General features: G+C 40.0%; 1 protein-coding gene across 1 annotated transcript; it reads left to right on the top strand.

Moving 5' to 3' along the window:
* The first annotated feature begins 5268 nt into the window (after nucleotides 1-5268).
* Nucleotides 5269-8264, top strand: LOC110759844 (putative 2-oxoglutarate-dependent dioxygenase SLC1). Its single transcript, XM_021961984.2, has 4 exons — nucleotides 5269-5845; nucleotides 6112-6359; nucleotides 6459-6804; nucleotides 7735-8264. The coding sequence occupies exons 1-4, from the start codon at nucleotides 5552-5554 to the stop codon at nucleotides 7981-7983; spliced, it is 1137 nt and encodes a 378-aa protein (XP_021817676.1). The 5' UTR covers nucleotides 5269-5551; the 3' UTR covers nucleotides 7984-8264.
* The last annotated feature ends 7531 nt before the right edge of the window (nucleotides 8265-15795 follow it).

Raw genomic sequence — 15795 nt, 5'->3', positions numbered from 1 at the left:
TATATGGAGATAATTCTCCTTCTCTTTAACCATGGCGATACAAGGTGAAAGAGGTGCCAAGCCGAGCACATATATGGAAATAATAAGGCCGAGCCGAACACATATGTGAAGATATAATAAAGCCGAGCCGAACACATGTATGGAGATAATAAGGCCGAGCCGAACACATCTATAAAGATATAATAAAACCAAGCCGAACACATATATGAAAATAATAAGGCCGAGCCGAACACATCTGTAAAGATATAATAAGACTGAGCCGAACACATATATGAAAATAATAAGGCCAAGTCGAGCACATGTATGGAGATAATAAGGCTGAGCCGAACACATATGTGAAGATATAATAAGGCCGAGCCGAACACATGTATGGAGATAATATTCATTCTCCTTAACCATGGAGAGACATATTGGAGATGGTGTGGCCGAGCCGAGCTCACACATAAATATAGCAAGGCTGCGCCAAGCAAATATCACATAATGTTGTGATGATGGTGTTGTATGTAATGACTTGATGACGATGTATGACATGCCACAATGGCGATGTATGTCATTTCATGGTGGTGATGTATGCCATGCAATGATGGTGACGTATGCCATGCAATGATGACGATGTATGCCATGTCATAATGGCAATGTATGTCGTGTCATGGTTGCCATGTATGCCATGAAATGACGGCGATGTATGCCATGTAATGATGGCGATGTAATGGAGTTGTATATATGTTATGATATGATGGTACGATGATAGCGCACACTAATTGGTAATTTAGATAATAATAGGTATGTGTAATCCCTTACTTTCGACATCGAGATAGTCATCATTCGTCCTTAGTTGAGCACAAGTGTGGTGATATAATTTTCCTTGTCTCTCTTTGGCCATGGTAAGATAAGGTGGAGATGGTGAGGTCAAGCCGAGCTCACATATGAAGCTAATATTACTTCTATCTTTGACCATGGTGGGACAAGGTGGAGAGAGTGCCAAGCCAATCATAATGGATAATGTAACAAGACGGTGGTTTGACCAATCCCACGCAACTTCACTGAATAGCACCTATGCTCTTTATTTGATCTCTGGCTGAGATAGGAGCAAAGCACACATGTCCTGGCAACATCAAGATATAAAGCCCATTTGGACTTTCGTCTGTGGTAGGGCACGGTGGTGCTACTAGCTGACTTCTAGGCAAGAGTGATGGGGCACCCCATGAGAGAAAGGCAGGCAGGTTCTGAGCTGAGCCGTTTTTCCATTCTCCTTTCACGTGTTGCCTTTTTGTCTGAGTAGGGGGAGAGTTTCCTAGTCTCTTTGAGAGAGAAGAGGCATGGGTGCAACAAACTTAGCTGCCCCGTGTCCCAAGGTTAAATGGATCTAGTCGGCAGCGACCGGACCTGGTCAGCAGCAATAGTAAGATCTGCTCGGTAGAGATGAGATTGGGTTGAAGGAAATCAAGAGGTCTGGTTGGCAGCCATGGGACTTGGTTGGTTACGGTGGTAAGGTCTGGTAGGCAGCAATGAGACTAGGTTGGTGACAATCGTGAGGTCTGGTCGAAATCAAGGAGTGACAGAAGGGAAGCTGGGTAGTCAGTGGAAATGAACACATTTTGTCGCCTCGCTTGGTGGTCGAGTTGCTCATGCAAGGTGGCGGGCGACCATGCAAAGTGGTCGGCGCTCATCCATGGTGGTCGGGTCGGCCATGCAAGGTGGTGGGCGACCATGCAGAGTGGTCGGCACTCATCCACGGTGATCGGGTCAGCCATGCAAGATGGTCGACACTCATCCACGGTGGTCGGGTCTGCTATGCAAGATAGCAGGCGACCATGCAAAGTAGTCTGCGCTCATCCGCAGTGGTCTGGTCTGCCATGCAAGGTGGAGGGTGACCATGTAGAGTGGTCGGCGCTCATCTACGGTGACGGGTCGGCCATGCAAGGTGGCCGACGCTCATCCACGGTGGTCAAGTCTGCTATGCAAGGTGGCGGGCAACCATGCAAAGTGGTCGGCGCTCATCCACGGCGGTCGGGTCTGCCATGCAAGGTGGAGGGCGACCATGCAAAATGGTCGGCGCTCATCCACGATGATCGGGTCGGCCATGCAAGGTGGTCGGCGCTCATCCACGATGGTCGGGTCTGCTATGCAAGGTGGCGGGCGACCATGCAAAGTGGTCGGCGCTCATCCACGGTGGTCGGGTCGGCCATACAAGGTGGTCATAACCTGGTTCGTGTATTGATACATAATAACAATATAATATCATAAGATATTATGTTATGACAGCCCATCACAGATATTAAGTTGAGATATCATACCTAGATATTTATGTTTAGATATTATTTTATGGTAAAATCACTAAATGAGAGAAGAGATTTCTCATCTTCTTCGAATGGTCTCAGACCCAGCACAAAGGAGCATGAAATTTAGGAGGTGGAAGACACATGGTACTGATCATGCCTAGAGAAATGGATGAGGTTGCCGACCGAGTGTTTGTATTTGGAGAGAAGCCCCCAAGTCCAGCAATGGTAGGACCTATCTTGAAAAGTTTTGGCAGAGGAGACACATGGGTGTCTTCATAGTTGCTTGGCTGGAGCAACAGGTTGGGTGTGTCGTGACAGAGAAGGTCATTCTTCATGCATCACAGGCCTTGTTCAGACCAAGAGATGAGGGGCTACCCCCAATCAGAACAAATTTTTTGGTGGACCTCTTGGTTGCTCAAGGTGCTTCACGGTTAGTAACAAAATGGTGAGAACGACATGGATCTATGCCGCGTTTCCCACAGACGGCGCCAAATGTTAATGGGCGAATTTGTACCTAACGGATTAAGACATAATCACACACATAACACAAGTGTTTGAGTGGTTCACCCATAATGGGGCTACATCCACTATAGCTTATAGCTTTGTATTTGTATTTGTATTTGTATTTGAAAATGGAGATTACATTATACATGAGAGAGATATGGGGAGAGTGACTTGAGAGCTCTAGTAGAAGAGAAATAAAAAGCTTGGGAGAGCTTTGGACAGCTCTTGGAGAAGTGAGGAAGTAGCAGCTGATCCTTTGCTTGGAGGTGGTGAGCTCCCTTTATAGTCTAAGTTGGAGTAGACAAGATTGATTGATGGCTGGGTCCTTTGCATGGCCCCCTTTAATTTAGGGTCTTGGGCATTGAGAAGGCATAGGAGGGGGCATGGCTAGCTACTCTTTATTTGGTGGGATATCACATATGATAAGCAAGTGTTATCCCTTAATTGGTGGAATTTACTTGAGGAAAAAGGTGAGGTCAACATGATGTCAACAAAGGCTTTAAACTACTACTGGTAATTAGAATAACTATACCATATAGTGGAAAGTCGTAGCAGTTTGATTTGAAACAACTTTAGTAGAAGGTTTGAATGACTTTACTAGTTGTATTCAAAGAGAAACGGCCAAGTACAGAAAAAAACTGAAGAAAATGTGTCGGTCCTCAAAATCCCAAGTACTGATGCCTATATGGAATGATGATATATATATATATATATGCAATTAGAGTTGAAGTCAACAACATAATGGGGGAGGAGTAACATGAAGACTGAAGCATGGACACATGCATGCAATAATGGAAATGGTTTATATTATTAGGAGCAGTGGCGGATCCAGAAATTTTCATTCCGGGGGTCAATCTTTTCATAGTCCTCGAGCAAACAAAAAACTAGAACAAGACTCAAAACAATCTTTCCGAACATTTTCCACATTAAAAAAGAGAGGAAGCAAGGGACTGCATTAAATTTAAATTTTAAAAAAAAAATACAACATCATGGCGCACTTCCTGACTCCACAATGGGCTAAGTATGAAAAATGATTTTTCGGCATAATAATTTTCTCAAGATAATTTTTGGCGGCTTTTATTCCTTACACATCAAATAAGAAAACTTGATTTTATGGGATTTTATTATGACGTATATATTGACTTAATGAGCCATCATTTTTAGCCTAAATCGTATTTTGTACTAAAACCGATTTTTCATATTTTGATTTGGTGAGAATTTGATTTTCTAGTATTTTTATTTGAATCCAAATGGGGGGTACTTCCTTATTTACATTGTAAACTTAAGTAAATGGAGTAATATAAAAATAAATAAAAGTAAAAGGACAAAGAAGAAAATAAGGAAATCTGCATTGTTTCATAACTCTCTATATACAAATTACATATGTGGATCCGCCCCTGATTAGGAGGCCCTGGACAAACATATGTTAAGTTACCTAAAAAAGGCATGAGAAATGACCAGCAACAGCAACAAGCGACAAATGATCAACTGCTTATAATTGACATCCAGTATGAAATACCTTTCCTGAAAGAACAAAAACTGCTATCATATTTATTAATTACATTGCTAATAAAGAGGTGTGACATGCAAGAATAACTTGTAAAGATGAGACAATATATAAAAAATAGATAAATGATATACATAATTTTCTAACATGAATAATGAATAAGTCGAGTTTTTTTTTTTTTTCAAAGTTATAGGATTTTGTTTTCCTTCTAGCCAAAATTTCCAAGAACATCCAGATTAAGTGAATTTTCATTTTATATAAGGAGAGTGTATGAGAGATGAGTTAATTTGGTTTCTTACTTAATTAGTCTACTTTCTAGTTCAAAATGTATGTTGCTCATGCTAAGTAAGATGTCACGGTTAATAAATGAGTTGGATTTTTTTTTCTTTCCAAATTTAGGAAGGGGAAGGGGGTAAACTTACACACACAAGTACCACGAGAGCTTGAACCCAGACAACTTGGGAGCACACTAAAGACTTGAGCCAATCCAACTAAAACTCCATTAGTGTCAAGTTATCGATGAGATTAGTTATGTTAATAATAGTATCCATATAGCATAAGAATAAACAAATAATTTGTACATCTTTTACATGGAGGTGACATCGGTTGATATCATCAATTTCAGGTAAGTCGTCACCTTCTTACCGAACCCTAACATTACTTTTGGCGTCATCATATATCTAGACTCATACTTTTCTACCGTAAAGATTTACTTGCAAGTGTCGGGAAATGAATAATGGGAAGACAAAGTCGATAAATCGATTTACTTCTAGAGGCTAGCCCAAGCCAGAAAAGCCTAGAAAATGAAATCTTTGACTTTTTCTTCTCTGCGGGCCATGCAGGTTGTAGAAGCACCTCACCACCCACCACCAGTCATGCACCACCGCCTCAAGATTAGACTCGGCTTCTTTTAGCTCCAGTATAAGGTCAGACTAAACTTGGTCAAAGGTCACTTTGCACAAAGGAAATGGAATTTATACATATGGGGACCTCCATTTAATTCACAAATTTACTACTTTTATTTAGTCCAATTGTTCCTCTACCTATAAGTAGAACACCACCTCTGAAATCATTCTTCAAATTATTGCCTTCCAGCCCTCCCTTTGCTCCCCACCCAACCCTTTTCTTCTCTCTCTCCCAAACTTGACGGTCCAAAGCCACCCAATAATTTCCTTGGGGTTCTTGCCATTTAGTTTTCTTTGCTTTGTATTTATATATAAACAAACTCCCTCTTTGATCTTAGTCAGTACTATAATATATGTTACTTGAAATGGGTTCAATCCTTGAAAGCTCCACCACAGAAAATGAAGAAATAGAAATCCAATACCTTCAGAAAGGAGTGAGACACTTGTGTGAAAAAGGGCTGACCAGAGTTCCAAGCAAGTACATATTGCCCATCAACGAACGACCCAACTTGGGAGACACAAGGGTCAATGCTGGTAACCTTAACCTCAAGCTGCCAGTTATTGATTTCACTCAGTTTCAAGGCTCAGATAGATGCCAAGCAATACACTCCCTCGAAAAAGCTTGCCGAGAATTCGGATTTTTTCAGGTTGATCTTCATTTAACTTCATACATGCATTCTCGCGCGTTGTTCTTGGTATACATCATCTATTTCATATTGTTGTGTGTATTTGTTCATATGCATGTCATCTTAGTCTGCTTCTTAAATCGGATCAGGCTTGGGTTTTGAACGGGGCATTGAATTTTGTTTAAAACATGCCCTAAACTCTATATTGATCCATGCATAATTAGTTATACAAAAAGTAAGGAGATTGAAAATAAAATCCTGATCATTAAGTTTTGATTGGTGTGCAGTTGGTAAACCATGGTATCAAAGATGATGATATTCTTCGAATGGTGGATGTAAGTAGAAGATTTTTCGAGCTCCCTTTCGACGAGAGAGCAAAGTACATGTCAAAGGACATGGCTTCCCCGGCTAGGTATGGAACAAGCTTTAACCAGAGCAATGACAAAGTGTTCTGCTGGAGAGACTTTCTGAAACTTAGCTGCCAACCTTTGGAAGACACTGTGCCTTTTTGGCCTTCCTCTCCTGGGGACTTAAGGTGACTCTCTCTCTCTCTCTTTCTCTCTCTCTCTCTGTGTAGTGCTTAATATTTGAATGCGATCACATTAATATATTGTGCCACCATGCATATATATAGGGAGGCAGTCGTGAACTACTCGAAGAGCACAAATTTTTTGTATCTAATGCTAATGGAGGCCATCTTGGAAAGCCTAGGATTGGAGGAAACAACAGAAGGTGCTGAAAGAAAAAGCAGAAGTATAGAGGAATTTGAAGATGGAAGCCAACTCATTGTGGCAAATTGCTACCCTGCATGCCCTGAGCCAGATTTAACACTAGGCATGCCACCCCATTCCGATTATGGCCTCCTCACTCTTCTCCTTCAAGATGAAGTTGAGGGCCTTCAAATACAACATGAGGGCAGATGGGTAACTGTGGAACCACTTCCAAATTCATTCGTTGTCAATGTTGGTGATCATCTTGAGGTCAGTAATTACCAAATTAACCATCATATCCTTGCATAGATCCCAATAAGATTTCCTAATTAAGTCATACTAATCATCATCAAATCATTATATAAAACTTAGAAGCTACCAATATACACAGATATTTTTGGAAGAGTAAAGAATTATTATTTTTAATTTATTTTATTCCACACATAGAATGATAACATTCTAATTCATATAGATCTCATTTACAAAGCTGGTATCCACACACTCAACCACATCTCTCTCAGAAAGGTGATGAGATCCACTTATGTGAACAATGAGTCATATGATAGTGACATAGTTATCTCAAACATTTAACCAATAAATGTTGAACAAGCAACTTTTCTCATTTTACAATAATGTGTTATTTTAAAAGGAATAAACAAGAATAACATGAAGACGTGACATGCTGATATAGTATTTGTATTATATTTTCAACCAAAATGTAACACTTGTACAATTTTTAATATCGAAACCCTAAAATCAAAATAGAGAACCCCTCGGTCTAATCATGTGTGTTATAATTGAACACTATATCAGATAATATACCGTCATCTACAAAAATTTCTCATTTGGGTCTCACAAACTTTTTTCTGGGTTTGATACGTATTTAAGCTGACTATTTCGTAAAACTTAAGCTTCTTTGAATTCAGTGGTTGTTTAACATAGCATTCGAGATATTTTTTTCGAATTTAAAATTCTATCTCCCATGCCACCTACTTATTAATTTGCAAGGTATACAGTGTCTCGAATGTGATGGATGAGAATGCCTCTCCACGTGTTGGTTGAGCATGCACCTAGTTAACTCATTCCTAAAAAAGAATTGTAAAAAAAGACCTAATGTTTTAGATTCAACGGTTTACAAACAACATTAATCATATATAATATGAAATTTTGACTTTTACGTGTGGTAAAAATATTGGACAGATATTCAGCAATGGGAGATACAAGAGCGTACTCCACAGGGTTCTTGTCAACTCCTGCAAGTCTCGCATCTCTGTGGCCTCATTGCACAGCCTGCCATTCAACAGCATGGTTCGACCATCACCAAAACTCATTGACGAAGCCAACCCTACACGTTATAAGGACACAGACTTTGCCACTTTCCTTCGCTTTGTTTCTTCTCATGACATGAACGCCAAGACTTTCTTAGAATCCAGGAAATTGACTGCATGACCCAAAAAAGAAAAGTAGATTTCCACAAGATTTTTGGTGTATTGCACATGCCATGACTGCAAATGAGAGAAAGATCTAGAAATTGAATTTTTTTGCTTTTTTGTTTTTTTGTGTGTGGCAGTCTTTGACTTTTATTAGGTTTTATCCGACCCATCGTTGGTAGAAATAATCAAGGGGGGATTTTTCATCGTGGAAAATAAGACAGGGAGAACGTTTGTGATTTGCATGCAACATGAATTTGGTGAAATATGTATTGCTGTATTTCATACGGCAGGCAATGTTCTAAGTCAATAAGTAATGAATATTTTACAATCTTATTTAATACTTATATTACCCAATTTGTCTATACCCTCCACGTCCCCTATTTATTCGAATGACACATGTACTACTTTAATTTAAGAAAATTTAAGTTTAACAGGAAAACGCTTTGGAGGTGGCAGAATTTGTACCTCTGCTCTGTCATGGAGGTGCTCACAAACTGCTCAAGGAAATGCCTCAGCGAAACTCCTTTTTGTTTGCTGTGTTTCTGGGCTACTGCACGCAGCACAATGCATATAATTTTTTTTAAAATCCCTGGCCAAAACGCTGTCGTTTTTGGACCAGTGCAAAATAAAATAAAATTCCTCTCAGCCTTGCACGTGGTCATAATCAGTATTATATACTATTATTAATAATTTAATACAAAAGTCCAAGTTCACTCCAGTTGAACAAAATTGAAGAAGCGTCGAGGCTCTTGCAGAAAGCTAGTGACGAGTATATGACTAAATATCTCAATTATTTGGGTGGGTAGGGTTTGCGTTGGGGATTTGAGTTGCTTTGAGGGAAATATGTTTGACTTTGGGGGATTATTGGCCTCCTCTTTTGTTTTTTGTTTTTATTGTTTTTCTTTCGCTTGGGGAGAAAGGTTGATAACTTTAAAGAATAAATCAATAATAAAAGAAGAACAGACATGCATGCAAGCTGCCGCTAAGCCTTTATTTGGACCATTACATCGAACAGATGGTTGGCATTGTAAGACAAATTCGTGTCTTAGTCTAAGTTGTGGTCTTCTAATCATATCTGGTTTGGAGGAACTCTAATTGATCAGGAAGTATTAATCCTCATACCAGTAGGATACTCAATCAAATAGTGCGATTACACTGAGATAGGAGTATCTTAAGGATTCCTAATTCAATATGGATTAAAAACATCCTATTACTAAGCAAACAGAATTTGTTCGAGTACTCTTTGATGGGTAAGGTACTAGAACAGATGCTTATAAATAAGGTCCCTTCCCTATCGGCTAAAATACACTCATAACAGAAAACTCACCCCATCCAGAGATAGAGATAAAGAGCCGTGTAGGACAAGAAGATCCTTATTCACAACCAAGAAGATCCTTATTCATAATGTCTTATCAAGGTTAGTATTTGAGATTCAAAGACTTGAAAGAACTTACATGTGGTATCAGAGCACTAGGTCTTGTTCTCTAATCTAACCTACAGATTTATATAAAATTGCTGCTAAAATAAAATTTTGATCATAAGTCATGAAGCATGTAGACTTTAACCAATTGCATATCTTATGTGATAAGGTATGATCAAGGGCATCAAGAATATCTGCTCGATCATGCTTGAAAGACTATTGATCAAAGACTGTGAATTATTATTGCTTAAATTAAGTAAGCCATAGCTGCTTAATTGTTGCAAGAGTAATGTTCAATCGAAAAATTGATCTATACTTGCATCACAACTGGTAGCCTTTTGTGATTACTTCTATCCACAGATAGTAAGTACACAAACTGATAACAGATGTGATGGTACAATATGGATGAAGGGACTGAACAGACTAACAAGAAAACTTCTTAATCCACAGATGAGAAGTTCTACTTGTGCAGGAAGTTTGTTCAAACTCTAAATCCAGTATTTAGGAACATGCTCAAATCACAACCCACAGGTGTGAATTGATAATGTTTAAGTAAAGTTTAATGGGGATAGTTATTTATTATTTGTTATATGTTTACATTGAATCCTTCAAACTATCAATCCATTGAAACACTGTCTGGATCGAATTACCAAAAATGGAAGCAAGATTGGGAGATTTCTTTAGGTTTCCTTGATTATGACTATGTGCTTAGAGAAAAACCTGTTCAAGAACCAGCTGCAGATGCTTCTGCAGCAGTGAAAACCAAATATGCCAAGTGGGAAAAGGCTAATCGTATGAGCATGCTAATTATGCAAAGGTCAATGGCATCATCTGTGAAAGGTAGCATTCCCAAATCTGAGAATGCTAAACAATACAATGAAGCTATTGCACAGAGATTCAAGGAGTCTGAGAAAGCTATCAAAAGTACCTTACTAAATCAGTTGATTAATATGAGATATGATGGACAAGGATGTGTGAGAGCTCATATCATGAATATGATTGACGTTGGAACTAAGTTGCAGGATTTGGATTCATCTTGCCTTGAATTCACTGCCTAAGGAGTTTAAGTCTCTCAAAGATACCTACATTGCTCAAAAGGAAAGTTGGACACTAAATGATATTATCACCACATGTGTTCAACAGGAACACAATATAACAAGAGAAAGAGGTGCAAGAATGGTGAATCTGGTGCAGTCAAAGCAAAATAAGGAATATAGGAACAAAGGTACTGCTGCTGGAAAAGAGAAAGAAAAGGAAAAGGATAATAACAGTCCAAATGCTCTGAAACCAGTGGGATTGAAATGCTTCTTCTGTAAGAAAACTGAGCATATGAAGAAGAAATGCAAAAGGTATAAGAAGTGGTTGGACAAACAAAAAAACTAAAGGTAAAACTGATCAAGTTTTGGTTTGCTTTGAATCCAATTTAGTTGATTTTACTGATGATTCATGGTGGTTAGACAGTGGTGCATCTATTCATGTGACTAATTCTTTGTAGGGGTTCATAAAGAGGAGGCTGCCAAACAAGGATGAAGTGAAGGTGTTCGTAGGCAATGGAGATAAAGTGCAAGTAGATTATATTGGAGTAGTTAGGATTGAACTAGATTCTGGTTTTGTTTTTGATTTAGAAGATGTGGTTTATGTTCCCTCAATGAGGAAGAATCTTATCTCAATTACTAGGCTTGTAAAGTCAAAGTTCACTTTGAACTTTGATGATTTTGGTTGTTCTATTTTCAGAAATAAAAGTTTAGTTGGAAAAGCAAGTATTGTGGATGGTATGTTTCGATTAAACTACAAAGAAACTGTAACATCCCGACCCAAAATTTAGGACATTTCACTAATTAATTAAATTAAAAATGGAATTTCCAATTTTGCCCTTGAAGTGGGGGCAAAAAGGGTCATTTTTATCCGAGAAGAGTTTGGAGCAATGGATGGTATTTTTAGGAAGGTCGTACTGAGCCGAGTCCGTAAACACGCGGTAGGCTCGATTCGGACTTGAAACGAAGAAGTTACGATTGAAAAAATCATTGAGGACCTAATTGAAATTATTTCAAAATTAATTTGGATAAAAAATCAGAAATTCCTTTTCATTTTCTCATTTCTCTCTCTCTCCCCCCCGACTTCTCCCTCTGCGACAGACCCATTCCACCTCCCTCTCTCTGCAACTTCGGCCACAGTTCACGGCAAGCCACCAGACCGGTTGGGTTAGAACCGCTAGCTCCTCCTCCTTCCGTTCCACTCCAGCTCCGACGCCGGCAGCAACGAGAACCACCGGAAATTGCAGAAAAGTCGCCGGAAATTTCAGAAACTTCGAAGTCTTCGTTCTCCTTCGTTTCTCAACCGATTTCGACAAGTGAGGTATGGATTTTCGATAACTTTTCGTGCTCATGCTGGCTGTTGGGTTGTTTTTATCTATGTTTTTGGCAGGTTTGAAGTTTGGGATTTGTCCTGTTTACAGGGGAGACTCTGCCAAATTTTTCTGGTAGAAAGTCTCGGTTATTAGTAAGTGGGCCTGGCATCTGCGGAATGCCGGATTTATAGACGGGATCCGTCCCGGTTTCAGAGGAAATTCGGGGCGGGTCCTGTCAACTTGGTATCAGAGCATTAGGTTTCTTTTCTTGTGACTTTCATGCTTCTTTTGCGTGTTGGTACTAATGATTTTGTGGTTTCTTTTGTTTAGAACCATGCATCCCCGTGGTGGCAGAATAAGAGGTCATGGTCGTACACAGAGATACGGACCTAATCCTCCGCCTCCATCTCCAACTCCGCCATCATCTCCATCACCATCTCCACCTATTGGAGAACAAGCGGGAGACAATGTGCCGGATTTCCAACAAGTGCTGAATCAATTCACTAGCCAGTTCACTCAGACCATGGCCACAGCTCTCCAAGGGCAAGGGAGACGAAATGTGGAAGGGTTGGATATTAAGAGGGTCAAGGAGTTAGGGGCTAAAGAATTCTTTGGAAGTGCAGACCCTATTGAAGCTGAGGCTTGGCTTACTGATTTGGAAAGAATTTTTGATGTCTTACAGTGTCCAGAGGAAGACAAGGTACGGTTGTCTGTCTTCCTTCTGAAAGGGAATGCCTATTATTGGTGGAAGACTATCAGGAGGGGTTACCCCAGTGTTGCTGCCATCACTTGGGAGGAATTCCAGCGAGTCTTCTTCATACAGTATTATCCACACTCTTATCAGGATGCGAAGAAGACCGAGTTTGAAAATTTGAGGCAGGGAACTATGTCAGTATTTGAGTATGAGCAGAAGTTTAATGAATTATCCAAATTTGCACCTGAGGCAGTACTCACAGAGGAGGAAAAATGCAGACGCTTCCAAAATGGCCTGTGGTGGGACATACAGGGGGTGACCACTGCCACCATCTACCCCACTATGAGGGCTTTGGCCGAAGCAGCAGATAGGGTAGCCAAGGCTCACAGTATGGACGGAAACCGGCGTCGCAGGTACACTTCAGGCTTTGGTGGACCGAGCCAGGGCCCATCAAAGAGAGGAGGATCCAGCTCCAGCTCAGCAGGTAGTGGTTGGTCCGGAGGATTGGGATCCAGTTCAGGCAGCGGTAGGTCTGGCTCTCGACCAGCTTGGAGCCAGCACTTGGGATATCAGCCTGTTACCAGTGCAGCCTGCTTCCTTTGCGGACAGACAGGACATATCAAGAGGAATTGCCCGCAACGTGCACAGCATAGTAGTATTCCCCAGAGGACCGGGGTGACTTGTTTTAGTTGTGGACAGTCAGGGCACTACAGGAGTGAGTGTCCACTCCTTATTACTGGTGACACTACCGGACAGGAGCTTGGGGCCCAGCAGGGGCAAAGCGGTAGAGGACATGGTCAGACCCGGGGCGGGGCATCTTCTTCTGCAGCCGGTTCATCGAGCAGCGGAGTTCAGTCCACCTTCCGTGGGCGGGGTGGTAGGAGTCAGAGGGGTCAGTCAGGGCACTGCCTTATTAAAATAAATTTTAAAAAAAGTGAAAAAAAAAAAAAGTAAAATGCAATTGAGCTAAACCTACAATCTCCACTTTGCTTACAAACCAACTTATACTTTACTTTGTACTTATCTCACTACTACAAAACTCCTCTATGGGCACATTTCAAAGAGCACGAAAGAAGGGTTTATGCCTTTTCAATTTCATTTGGCACAAAAAATATTTAAAGATGTCTTTTCCACAAAAAACACAATAAATGTATGTCTAAGAACAAATTTATTTGTGCCTATTGAAATTTGGGCACGACCTTTGGGTCCAATGCTAATATCAACTTCCATCTTGTCACCTCACTGTTAGTGAGAGTAATTATTATAGTTTAAAAGCATGATTAATTGTGCTTTCCATAGGACACGAAAAACTTTTTTGCGCCTTCAGGTTTTATATACTTTTAAAAATAATTATTTATTCTATTTATTGACTCCTCATTTTAGAAGGAAAAAAAATTATCTTCTCCTCCTTTTGCCTTCCACCATGAACAATTGTAGATTGAAAGAGGTGATCTCTCTCTCTCTCTCTCTCTCTCTCTCTCTCTCACTCTCTGTTGGTGTTGTTCTAAATTCTTATGGATGGTCAAATACGTTCTTTGTGAAATGAACGACAATGAAAAGTTTGCGTTTTGTAGGACAAGCCTAACAAGTTTGTACATGTTCACTGTTCCAATTGTAAGACAAATCGATTTTGCTTTGACTGTATTGAAAATTTTAATTTTGGTTGAAAATTTTAATTTAAAGAGAGAGAGAGAGAGGCGCTGATTTGGATGGTAGAGGGATGTAAGAGGTGGCGGTGGTTGGTAGGGCTGTGCAGGATCCAAACCAATCCGCTAAAACCGACCAATCCAATCCAATCCAATCCAATTTTTATTGGTTTCGACAACATCGGCGGATTGGATTGGATCAGAAAATTGAAAATCCAATTGGATCGGTTTGGATGGCGGATCAAGTTTTTAAAATCCAACCAAAACCGAACCAACCAAATCCTCTCTTGCATATGCAGGCTGGGTTCCGTGGGTGGGAGGCGGGAGCAGGGATCTATAGCCGCCGTCGGGGAGGAAGGGAGGGATGGATCTGGAGGCAAGGGTTGGGGAATGGAATGGGTCTGGGTCTGGGGCTAGGTCTCGGCTGGGGAGAGAACAAAAAGAATGAGGAGGAGGGGGGAGGGATCTGTGGGGTGGGGGATTGATCTGGGGATGGAGGATTGGTCTAAGGGTAGAAGGTGCTGGTTACATGGGGAATGGGAGGAGAAGAAAACCCAAGGGGGGCTGGGCTTGGGGGTTAAAAAACAGAAAGGCGGAGGTGAGGGGAGGGGTTTGCGGGGTGGGGGATTATATTTTCATACAAACCGATCATCCAATCCAATCCAATCCAATGTACATTGGATTGGATTGGATTGGATCCTGATATTTGATTATATTGGATTGGATTGTAAAATCTGTAATCCAATGAAAAATTGGATTGGATTGGATTGTTAAGAAACCATTGGTTTCGGCCCGATGCTCACCCCTAGTGGTTGGCAACCCTAATAATTTTTTTAATAAAGTAAATACATTTGACACAAATGAATGGTTTGTAACAAAAGTCAAATCAAAAGCAGCCATCGATGTTGTCAAATATATACCATATATACAATAAGAAAGTGAAATTTTTTGTTTTTTGGGATGTGTGTGGCAATCTTTGACTTTTATTACCTTTTATTGGACCCATCCTTGGTAGAAATAATCAAGGTTGGAATTTTTCATCGAGGAAAATAAGACAGGGAGAACGTTTGTGATTTGCATGCAATATGAATTTGATGAAATATATATTGCTGTATTTCATACGGCAGGCAATGTTCTAAGTCAATAAGTAATGAATACTTCACAATCTTATTAAGTACTTGTATTACCCAATTTGTCTATACCCTCCACGTCCCCTATTTATTCGAATGACACATTTCCCACTTTAATTTAAGAAAATTTAAGTTTAAATCAAGAAAATCTTAAGGAATTAGGATATGCCAGCCAGCCACCACTGCCGGTCGTCGACAACCATGTGTGACACCATGCTAAATGACCTGCAGTTTAAGGGTTAACACCTTTATTAAAATAATTTTTTTTTTCCAGCCAATGAAAGAGAGATGCTTTATTAAAGTTGAATAGTAAGGTTTAAATCAAAAGCAAGAATATCAAAAATTCACTTATGCCACACTTGATCCCATACGTGGCTGCCCCCCTACTCTTGAAATATTGGCTGCAACCTCAAGTGTTGCCTTATTAAAATAAATTAAAAACGAAGTAATAAAAGTAAAATGCAATTGAGCTAAACCTACAATCTCCACTTTGCACAACCTTACAAACCAACTTATACTTTACTTTATTCTTATGAGCTTTTATATATATTACTTACACTATATTTTTATCTACATGAACACCCATTTTTT

This window comes from Prunus avium, chromosome 2 (assembly GCF_965620075.1).
Source record: "Prunus avium chromosome 2, drPruAviu1.hap1.1, whole genome shotgun sequence".
Lineage (NCBI taxonomy): Eukaryota > Viridiplantae > Streptophyta > Magnoliopsida > Rosales > Rosaceae > Prunus > Prunus avium.
The sequence above is the reverse complement of the archived record's forward strand: the minus strand, read 5'-3'. Positions and strand labels throughout refer to the sequence as shown.

What these genes read in the sequence shown, in the direction of transcription:
- LOC110759844 (XM_021961984.2), top strand. Translation starts at nt 5,552, where the DNA reads ATGTTACTTGAAATGGGTTCAATCCTTGAAAGCTCCACCACAGAAAAT. An exon ending in GAGAATTCGGATTTTTTCAG is followed by an intron (nt 5,846 to 6,111) that starts GTTGATCTTCAT and finishes ATTGGTGTGCAG; the next exon opens with TTGGTAAACCATGGTATCAA. An exon ending in TCCTCTCCTGGGGACTTAAG is followed by an intron (nt 6,360 to 6,458) that starts GTGACTCTCTCT and finishes GCATATATATAG; the next exon opens with GGAGGCAGTCGTGAACTACT.